At 35.2% G+C, this 11,844-nt stretch overlaps 1 protein-coding gene across 3 annotated transcripts in view; it reads right to left on the bottom strand.

Annotated features, from left to right (window-relative positions):
• Nucleotides 1–630: 630 nt before the first annotated feature.
• The window catches only part of TBC1D22A (TBC1 domain family member 22A), a 188,755-nt gene continuing 177,541 nt past the window's right edge, over nt 631–11,844 (bottom strand). For all 3 annotated transcript variants that reach the window (XM_075024915.1, XM_075024918.1, XM_075024917.1), the window contains one exon: nt 631–3,917. In XM_075024915.1, the coding sequence (XP_074881016.1) occupies nt 3,789–3,917 (129 nt within the window). In that variant the 3' untranslated portion in view covers nt 631–3,788. The remainder of the gene's footprint in view (nt 3,918–11,844) is intronic.

The following is an 11,844-nucleotide window of genomic DNA, read 5'->3' as shown; positions in this document are numbered from 1 at the left end:
GAAGTTATTAACTTTGCCTTCCATATAACCAGGATTGTGTATTTTCTCAGCAGACTCATCTGGATTATTGGAAGTCTCCCACTAGCTTCCTTGACGTAAGGGACTTGAGCTTCCTGTATGTACAGGATGTCTCTCCTTGCTTGTTAATCTACTTAAGTCATCTTTAAGTTTCCAGGTCTTATTGACCCTATCACTACCTTTTACTGTTTCTCCTCACAGAGCTGAAGCTTCCTCTCGTTCCTCACCTCCAGAGACGTACGGAATTCTGTAACTCCTTTGTTTGCTTTGCCCTGATTTGCTCCACCTGCCCCCCCCCCCCCCCCCCCCCCCCCCCGTTTAATTCTGCTGTGGTGTCAAATTTATCTTAATCTGCTTTTTGCAGAAAATGCTCAGTACCTTGTATGTATATGGTATATACAGAGAGAGAAGCTGTCTTATTAACTTGCAAAATCTATAAGATACAAGTGCAGAGAGTTGTAGAAACATAACTGAGAACAGAGATTTTGCTACTGCATTTGCTCTTGTGACACAGGGGTTTGAGACTTAAACCATGAACACACCAAAAACATGCTTTGATGTAGTATGCAATGTGCTTGATGAATACAATAAAAAAAAGCTCTCCACTCTATATAGCACTTCATAAATATGCATTTATTTCCTCATCTTTCATCAGTTTTACAGTTTTAACCAGTGCCTCAGTGTTAATAGTTGTCAGAAGCATACAAAGGAACTTCAGATACTTCTATTCTGTAGATCTGAAGTTAAAAGGGCCTTTCCATAAGGAACTGAGCCAAAAAATAATGAAACTAATTTCTTATAACGTATTACAGAGGTACATAAGATTTCAACTTGCATTTCTATCCTACTCCATGTACTGTATTTACATAGTTAACTAATTTGTTTATTATTTACATTTTTCAAATACTGTAATCATAAATCTTTTTATATTGTACATTCTTGTTTAAATTTTTTCTTACAGAAATTCTTTAACACACATTTTAGACACTACAATGTCAATACTTCACATGAGTTCTAGGAAATTACCGCCTGGTTTCACTAGTGATGTGTCAAGATGCCTCCTTCATAAGAAAATAGGTATTACAAAGGAATTTTTATAATATTCAGAATCTTGAATTTTGAAAAAAAATAAGTACATGGGATGTAATAATGATAACATCATTTCCTTTTCTATGTAATACTTTGTTTGGAATGATAGTTTACCTGAGATGTAGAATTGTTAAATATAAGGTGGGATTTTTTTTTTAAATAAAATGGAATATTTTATGTAAATCTTAAAGTATTGAAAAGTTGAAATTTTACATAAATGTTGGCCGCCTATGTACTGAAAATTATCCCTATCTGTATAGATATATAAATGTTATTTATATATCTATATCATATTTTCCAGAAAAGTTTATATCTACATAAATAAGCATTGTTATTATATTAGGAAACTTCCCACTATCCTTAAAAAGCAATGTGCTCAAGTACAATATTCAACTTCTGACACAGACACAATAGTAAATGTGACCTCTAATGGTAATACTTTCTTCCAAGGGAAGTAAGAGGTACCTGTTGAGTTTGGAAGACATGGCAGACAACTTATGTGGACCCAATGATGGAAATTTTATATATCCAGTCCTATAAATGTTATGCAGGAGCATCTGACACAGCAGACAACTTTGGGTCAACCTTCCATGTTACATGTAACTACCTAAATAACATCTTAATAGAAAAAAGTTAATTCTAGAAAACCCTTACAACATTGTACATTTAATGCTGTGTCTTCTGTCGTTACAATAAAATGCACTTCTATTAACAAATGATTGTAGATATTAAGTTTAAAGCAAATGGTCATAAATTTCAGGTTTCTTTTATTCTGTTATTGGTAGATATTCTGTTAGGCACAATATGACATTCTTTGTAAACATAAATTTCTATACATTAGACCATGAACTGAAGTTACAGAAAATAGTATACAGACATTTAAGAAACACAGATCCACTACACACTCTAGGCACAAATGCAGCAATCTAGGAGGCCTGATCTTGTATCCATTGCAACTGAAACCCCCTGCTGATACCAGTGGAACAGAAATACATCCTAGTCACCAAACACTCCTGCTTCTGCATTAATTCAGTTTTTTCTCTTGTACCAAAGATGTCATGTAATTTTAAAATACAGATCTCATAATCACATGTTGGTAAAAATGTATTTTATTCTATTTACCCTGAAACACCTGATTATTATAAAGTCTGTGTCAAGAACTAAGGCCCCTAAAACAAGCAATGTAACTAACACATATACAAAGCTTTCTTCAAAATATGCATCTACATATTTTTAAGAACTTGAAAATAATCTTCCAATAACAAGTCATAAGAGAAAACCTCTTGAAGATCTTTTATTTCCCAAACTTAAAAGTGCACTACACTTTTCGTGCAACGTTGTGCAACTCAAGAACTGAACTGAGGAATAACAATCTGAGCTTCCAGTATATTGCTTATTGCAACTCTCACCCTTAATAACCTGTATGTGTAGGGTAGGCACAAATTAATATAAGTTATTTACATCCAATAGAGCAACATCAGAATTCTTATCTGAAATTTCTTGAAAATAAATAGTGCACTTAAATTATGTAAGTTTTAGGAAATTATTCAGTATCCCATGATTATATGAAAAACATTAATCTCATTCTATAAAGTGATAGAGAATTTTTATTCTGCTAATGACACAAAAGTGATCCAAGTATATAGTTACTGTTATTGTTATTGGGAACTATCTTCTCACTTCCTTTGAATAATCAGAAAAAAAGATACTAAATTATTTAACAAGTAAGCTTTGGAAAGAGATAATAATTTTCCTTTTCTAACATGCTAGAAATGGAGAATAAGGCAACAACTGAGATAAAAATGTATCTTGCTTTGTAAACCAAGCTTCTTATTATGTTTCTTAAAAGTGAACTTTCACGCTGAAGAAATGAAAGCCCTTGAAAGAAAAGCTTTAATTACTTTGACAAGACCACATCTTCTATTTCACTCCATATTTTAAAAACACTCCAAAATTTATAGAGAGGGATTTATGTGAGCGTTATAGATGAGTCTTCAGCTTTAAGCAACTCCTGTGTATGGCTAAAAAGCTTCTATAGCACCCTGCAAGACTTAGTAATGTTCAGAAAAATGCCACCAGTTTCCATTGCAATCTTCCATATTCTTATATTATTGAAGTATTCTAATGTAATTCCATGGGAAAACAACAGATGCTGTGTGAATACCAGTGTCTTCTAAGTTATAATCAGACCTCAAAACACAGGCCTTGCTGTCTCATATGGTCTTTACGACTACGAAAAGTTCTTTTTTTCCACTCAAAGTAAATAACTTTTACTGACCCAAACTGGCTGATAAAGTCATGGCAGATAACACTGAAGTCATGACAAAAAGATTCCATAAGTAGTTTTCAGTCTTAGGTACATACAAAAATTGCTCGACATAAATTAGAAAGACTACAATTCTCCTAATTAGAGAAGGGAAAAAAAGAAGAAAATTATGTGATAGACTTCTGAACTAATTTTTCATAGTGAGCAAAAAAGTTCACTTTTAAGTTCATTCAATGCTTGATAACCTGCTTTGTCCATTTCTTTGGTATTCTGTTCTCATTCTGCAAATTCTAACAGAATTTTAATGGTCATCTTAATTCAAATGAAAGCGCAATGAGCTGAAAGCACAACCAGAACAACAGATGCCATAATACTGCAGAACACGTTGGTCTTAATGATTTCTGGCTCTTTATATTCATTTCTTGTAATGATTGGGGGCATCTGCAAATGCAAACTTCAGTCTGTAGGCCTCTGCTAGGAGTACACTAATTTCTTCATTTCCCCAGTGTACTGTGGGCAAATTTTGTAAAAATATCAGCAATTCCTAGAGGGAGAGAAAACAAAAAAAATTTTTTTTCAAATACCAGTGTAATAGCAATGTATTACTTATACAATGATTATTTATAAGCAATCACTCATGTAGCACCTCAGTATCCCAAGAAAACCTGAGATCCCATTAGGTTTACTGATTTTCCCATAACTTTTATAGAAATACTTGCTATTCAATCTTTCAGGTCAGAAACTAGCTATTAATTGTAGCTGAACCATGGTTATTTTCTAGTGTTGAGAAAAATAAAATTTTTAAAAAAAGGGTGTGAACTCACTTACTTTGTAAATACTATGAGTGAAAAAAAGCAATACTGCCCAAGTCTGTAAATTCTATGTACCCGCACTTGCCCTTGCATGATTATACCACTACTGGTACATGGATGGAGACTCCTTGGTGTACTCAGACAAACAAGAACTCACACACAACGTATGAGTACCATTCCATTAGACTTCTAAGAGATAAATAGTGTTAGAATATCCTTTTTATAGCTGGTAATTGAGATACAATGCTCATGGGTATTTGTGTCACTAGAAACTGCCAGAAATTTAATTCTGAGCTCTGTAAGTCCAAAAGGGTTTAGCATGGGACCCAGTCTTTTTTTTAGATTTGCCATATTTACTACATTATTTTAGCACCTGGATACATCTTAACACACTTGCCAATTCCAACCAAGATCTAGAATTTTTCACATTTCATTTTGCACGTAGTTCTTTAAAAATTCCACATGTATCTTCCATATTTAAGATCTTCAATTTACTTTCAGTTTGTAACATCTGCTGCCCAGATCATTTCAATATGCCTGTTCTAGGTATGAACAAGAGAAATACCTAAACTTCCTCTTTAAGCAGCTATAAAATACTTATTTGATTTTTAATAACTTAAATGCTTTTATAACCTCTTTATCAGGTGAGTAAGAGGTAGACAGCTACAGAAAAAGCAAAGTTACTGACTGCATTGCAGAAGTGCTAAAGTTCTCTTCCCTAATTAGTCTTTTCACATGCAAACAAGAAGAATATCTGACTACTTCAGGTGCTGCTGCTTTCGAGGTATGCCTTGTATGTAGTACAGCAAACAACAGTTCAATTTCTTGCAACATTAATTATATAGCAATACAGATAATCAATAGAAGTGATTTGAAATGGTAATTTGAATTTAATTTGAAAAGGACTTAAAGTGTGGATTCATGCTTTTGTAGGGCATATGTTTTACTGCAGCAACATGGTATCAGCAAATGTGCCCTATGTCCTGTTGGCCAAAACTCCAGGATTGTAGCTCTATGCTGAACTGTGATGCACACGATCAAATCCCACTGCTGGCACTTTGAAGGATCCTTCAGAAGGGTTACTTGAAAAATGTTTGCTTCCTATCCCATCACTGGATGGTCAAAAGGGCATTATACCTATCTGTGTTGTTGCCTGTCCAAAGTAGTATTGTGTTCCAGGGCATGGAGTTACGCAATTGGATACATTCTCAAAATTATGGTTGATCACCAAGTCTGGGACTTTTGACAAAAACTTCCCAGTCACTTCAGATGTTTTCCTCTTCTCTGATATTTGAGGGAGAAGTCCCTCACACTGATGCAAAGATAAACTACTTTTCTATTTATACATGAAAAGTTATAAAATAAGTTATTATTTCAGTCAGTTGCAGCCAACTCCCACCTCAATTCTTAGCCTTGTTTTCTCACTCTTTTCCAGTTTCTTGTCCTGAAATATTTTTCTACGGGTCAGTTTTTCCTCTCTTGTGTTAGGTTTAGGCAAAATTCATTTCCAAGCAGCCTAAGCCCAGGAATGGAGATAAGGAACTCACTAGGACAGTGCCTCTAAGTTCAGTTCTGATGACAGCACCAAAATCCACCATGACCCGCAGCAGCACAAAGCTTCAAATCCTCATCTGTACGCTGAAACTTGGCAGCTGTGAGAGGACTCTTCAGAAGATCAACTAACACAAATTCTCTGCTGGGTTCATGCAAATGACAATTTTATAAGGCTCGTAATTTGACCAAACTCAGGAAGGAAGTTTGGTTTTTTAAATAAATGGTCACAAACCCTCAAACGTGATGCAAAAGCCACCCTAGGCCAAATATGAAGTTCATGTTTTAAACTTTCCAAAGAAATGACCACCTGGAGAGCCCCTGTCTCAAGCTTTTAAATCTTTTGACCAAAAAATTCCTTAAAATTTAAGCTGTGGCAAAGCAGCAAAAGGGAAGTTTTTGGATGAGTTGCATCACAACAAGCTGAATGTGGAATTTTATGATGGGAGCCATAGGGCAATCTTAGGAATGAGTGCAGTTGTTAAGCCTGCTTGTATCTTCTAGGTGCTCTATTTTTGCAGGAAAAAAATGCAGACAGACACTTTGTGCATTTTGTAAATGCGCATGTATTTGTGAGCATGTGCATACGTATATTATACATGAGTATGTTTGTTAAGATTTATTCTGAAGAGCAGGAATAAGTAAGCAGGAATGCAATTAAATTCACAACCATTATCCTGCTATAAATCATAATCCTGCAATATCATGTATAAGTACACAGTGAAATTCTTGTTGTTCGTAAGGGTCTTATTCTCCTCGACCCCGCCTTCTCTTTCCTCTGCACCTGCTTTCATGGAAGATGGCTGTAGGAGCCCTTACCAAGGATTCTGTCATTTCAGGAAACAGCAAGGAGCAGAAACGAACATCAAATTATGTGTGTGTGTGTGTGTGTGTGTGTGTGTGTGTGTGTGTGTGAGAGAATTATTTTGGCTTCATCTATTTCACGGTCTTGCTATACTAGTTCTTGAAATATGAAACACAAAAGGATAGAAGCTGAGCAGTACTATATATTTAATTACAAATATTAACTAGTAATACAACAGAGTTAGCATGAGAATGTCTCTATTACACTTGAGAGAACACATTTTTAATAAACTATTATACAATTGCCAAAATACCACTTTTTTTTAATTTCTATCTACTTATTTGACAGTTATGCTGATAACTGTAATTAATAAATTAGCAGTGCAGAGTAGGAAGGTCGTGTGGAGGGACGATAACTGCCTACCTCCATGAAAGTTGTTTTTTCCTTTTACAAAAGTAACTTTCAACCAGCTCTAAGACACAGCAGTTAATTCAGTGAGGTCTGTGAAATTAACTCTTCTACTGTTTGCAGTGCTAAGACTTTTCTGGGTCAGACTTCTGGTGCAAACTAGTTTTCCTTTGGGCTACTGTTGAAATAAATTTGGCCTAAACCAATCCTTCAGCCACTGGAGAACCGTCAGTGTTCTAGCAGACCTCAGCACTTGTACTTTGTAGAACATCATCTAATTGCATGTTCCAACCAACACCTGCCTGTACAGAAGGTACTATTAAGCTATTCAGCAGCTAGTGAATGACAGCTAAACTGCTTCAGCATGAGATTAGAAAGCAGGAGTCTACATTGGTCACACATTTGGTCCACTACACTGATCGTTTCTGTGGCAAGCGTACATGTTTCTGAAACTAGAAAATGTTGCCACACATTTGTGAAACACAGATAATTCTTGTAGATAAACGAATCCTGCTTATATATTCAGTTTTGACGGTAAGGTGATCGTATCGGGTATGTGTATCAGAAAGTGAATACAAAAATATAGTTTATTTTCTTAAAAGCTTCTACATAGCAGTCACTTTTACAAACATCTGACTGCTCAGTGATTGAAAGGAACTACAATAACACTCACTCATATTAATTTTGTTACATTTACCTTTCCAAAGCACTGAAGGTACATTTTCTCACAGAACAAACCACATTTTCTAAAATAAATTTACAGTTTTAGAGGTTTGTTTGGAAATGACCCATGGAGAACCAGATAACACACATGATTTTTCTCCCAGGAGACACAGCACAACAGCAGGAGAAATCAGGTGCTCCAGGCTCAAGGCTGGAAAGCTCAAACCATTCAACCTTACACTCTTTGTTGAACATGCAAAGACTACATCTTCAATATCCATATTACATGAAACTTAATGTGCAGCTCAAATCTGAAATAGGACTATTGGTGAAGAACTAGTTTAATATTTCTATGATTAATTGCAAACTTATTAATAATTTTCATCAGAATTGAATACATAAATAAATAGCAGAGTAATCCATTGACCGTCCAAGTCCACTTCTATTTGAGTGGGCATTTTGCCACTGTTACCAAGGGAAAAGACTCATTCCTTAACTGTTCATCAAAGTCTAAGACTGATACTGACTAGTGAATATGTTTTATAAATCCAAGTGAATTAATTGGCCAAAGACACACTACTTGAGTGATTTTCTAAAGATAAGGCTTATCTTCCTTATCTTGGATAAGGATCCATTACAGAGCTTCAAAACTGGCTCAGATAGAAATAAAACTTATATCTTGTTAAAAATAAAGTAGAACATGGCAAAAACCCTACTAAAGAAAGTTTTATTTTCTTTAACTGCTAAAGAAAATCATGCTACGTTTATCACTGTCTGAATATGGAGCATTCTTTGAAAACAACAAAACAACAACAACAAAACCCCAAACCCCAAAAGAAACCCCCAAAACCAGTCTTTGGATTTGAAGAAATGGACAAACATATGCTACTTAATATTTACAAGGCCACATGACAAGTTTATCTAAAACTGCTCAATTTAGCATTTTACATTTACAAAAGACCAAAGCTGACTACAAGTGATTCAAGACTATTCATTTACTTTTAATGATTATTCTTATTTTTGTTCCAACAGATAAAGCAAGAATGCTAGAATCCACGTGCAAATAAGGCACCCACGCTAATTGCTTAAATTCATTTTCCTATTGACATTCAGAATTAAAATATAAGACACTCTTTGAAATATGATGAATCAGGAACTTGTATTAATATTTACTATAAAAAACTCATTAGTGATAAACTGCCTGGTATATTTCAGAACAAGAAAACTGAGTCTGAAAAGCAATATTTGTAAAATATTCCTGCAAGAATTTTATTTTCTGCTTAATTTAAATGATGCTGTGATGCCACCTGGCTGAGAAATCAAGGCAGCCAGTAGATCATCATCATCAGAGCTGGGGTTTCCAAAATCCCAGTCCAATGTTTGTTTTTATTTTGGCTGCACCTACAACAAATATACTCAAAATTACACCCTTTGCATTTGGCGAATAGAGCGCCCCGGTTTCATTGGACTCTTGCTGCACTGAATAGCCATATTAATCTCTTGAACTGGGGCCCAGCTGCATGACCCAGCCTGCCAGCACAACTTCAGCTGGGTCTGTATGTGGCGTTTGCCCTCTCGTGCCCCACTGTGGAAAGACATTTCCAGCCTTCCTTTCTCCTTGCCATTCAAGCAGTGGCACATTTCCTCCTGAGTGAAGAAGAGTCACAGGTATCTGAGCTATGTACAACCAGCAGTTAATTCTTCATCTATGGAATAACTTTGTTAAATTAAAACAAAACCCCAACCAAACCACACAACAACCCCCAACCCCCGCCCCCAACAAATTAATGCCTTTTTACTTCTGCTTAAAATTTAAAGAAAAATAAGAGTATTTTCAAAGTGGTAAAAACCTGAATGTTGTAAGAAATGAAATAACAGTCTGATCACCTTCTTGCCTCAGTCTTGACTGACCAAGTCTGCTCTGAGAAATCAGAATTTCTCAATCCCGTGCACAACCTTGCTCCGTACACAGGAGCAACAGCTGGGCATGCTACCCATAGCAGAGGAGGATCAAGGTACTATTTAGATTTGCTCCTTCCCACCCTCCCCCCCAAGTACAAGAAAATGTGAAGAGATTTTAGCACAGGGCCACTAACATGGTTAGGGGGCTGCAGCACATCTTATACCAGGAGAGCGTGAGAAAACTGGGATTTTTTAGCTGGGAGAAGAGAAGGCTAAGGTAGGATCAGAGAGCAATTTCCCACTACATACAGGGAGGGTTCTAAAGAAGGAAGAGGGGCGAAGAGGCAATAGTAACAAGCTGAAACTAAGTTATCATAAGAAAAAAGTCCTTCGCAATGAGGGTGCTTGAGCAGCTTGCCAGGGAGACCGCAGAATCTGTCCACTGGCATTTTCACAACTCGCCTGGACAAGCCCCTGAATAAGCTGCTCGAGGTCTGACACTAGCCTGGCCTTCAGCAGCGGATTGCACTGTGGACCTCCCTTCCACACTGAAATTTTCCAGTATTTTATTTTTCTAAAGGACATGGGCTTAATTAGACAAGAAATCCAAAAGCACGACAAAAAACTGCTACACATATTTATTCATTTGGTCCATTCCAGGAAACTATAAAGGTATGTTTCTAACAAGTAGAAGGATGTATTTCTTTATTTGGAATGAAAGAATATAGGAGGCTGGTATAGATGTGTTGCTGGGTCATACTATGACTAAATTAAAAATCAATATAATCAAACTGATTTCTTAGTATGGCAAAAGATCTAAGCATAAAGTATTTAATATCATTTGTAAGAGATTTCTGGCTTATGTTGGTGTATTTAAACCACAATTCTGAAATAATTCTTCAGCACACTGAAATTCAACATTTTCATCACCAAACAGAAAACCTCTTTTATACAATTTCACTCATATTTCCACTACTTTAACTGCATTTGGATTTACAAGATACTTTACATACATGTTTTTGTAAGATATGCTAAAATATGCTAAAACACTTTATATAGCATGCTCAACTATGCTACAATATATAAAGTATGTTTAAACACTTACAAAGCAGCTGTATAGAATGTACTTTTAAAGTACACGTACTTTCAAAGTGTCATTTTCCTTAGATAAATTAACATGTATTCTAGAACTATCCTATTCACCACGTAACCAAGACAAGACAGTGGTAAACTGTCTGGAAATGTTGTGGTATAAAAGAACCTTTAGAAGCATGAAAAGTAAAAGTATGGGGTCTGTGTTTTAAACACCACAGCAATAAGATCTGGGAGTAACACTGCCTGTTAAGCAATGGCTGTTGTCAGATACCAAATTATTCTAGAGGGAAAAAGAAAAATAATCTTATCACACAAGATCCAATACATATATCTAAAAAAAAAAAAATACCAGACTACCAGATAGATATCTCAAACAGAAGATGATTTCCAAAGCCCTTATTCTTCAGTGTATTCCTCAGTTTCCTCTAAAATCAAAACGGTCAAGGTCTGTTCCTTGTAAACTAAATCAAAACTGAATACTAATAAACCTTCACAAAACACATTTTTAATAACTATTACAAAGTTAACGGCTTCTTTCTCCTCACTGAGATTGTAATCCAATGAAATCTCAGCCCATTAAAACAAACTTTAAAAAAAAACCCCAAAACCCAGAGGCAAAAGAAAGCAAATATCATGTTTTGAAAGCTGGTTCATTAGCAAATCCCCTTATAGTATGAAGTCCACTATAATCCCTTTAATCAATACAGTTTTTAGCGTAAGATTTGGCAATAATACTGGTCATTTGGTAATGGGTAACTATAGTTGTTATGCTATTTATTGTCACCCCCACTCTGGCTCCATATGTAGATCTTGAAGGAAGGAACATCATAACCAGCTATAGAACAAAGAACATGTTGATAGTTAATAAAACATAAAAATGTTATTCCAATGAGTAGAGCACAAAGGTCTCTTCTGTGATAATCAAAGCAATTTATTTACTCTGAAAACTCAGTTCAGACTTTTTTGTCAGTGTGAATTATTGACAAAGTTCAACTGCAGGGTTATTTTGACAGAAGAAACTTAACAGAACATAAAAACCAGTAATAGAACAGTGTTTTTATTTCTAGTTAATATAAAAATGGCAATAACTGAAGTTAAAATCAAACTTGAACATACTGAGGAAATTAATAGAGTTAGTTTTTAATGTCAAAACTGAGAACCAGTCTATTAATTTAACAAATAAAGGCAGTCCTAAAATACAGTATTTTTCTATGCGAGCTGTTAATCCTTCCTGC

The sequence above is a fragment of the Buteo buteo genome, chromosome 4 (assembly GCF_964188355.1).
Source record: "Buteo buteo chromosome 4, bButBut1.hap1.1, whole genome shotgun sequence".
Lineage (NCBI taxonomy): Eukaryota > Metazoa > Chordata > Aves > Accipitriformes > Accipitridae > Buteo > Buteo buteo.
This window is presented reverse-complemented; position numbering and strand designations above follow the sequence as displayed.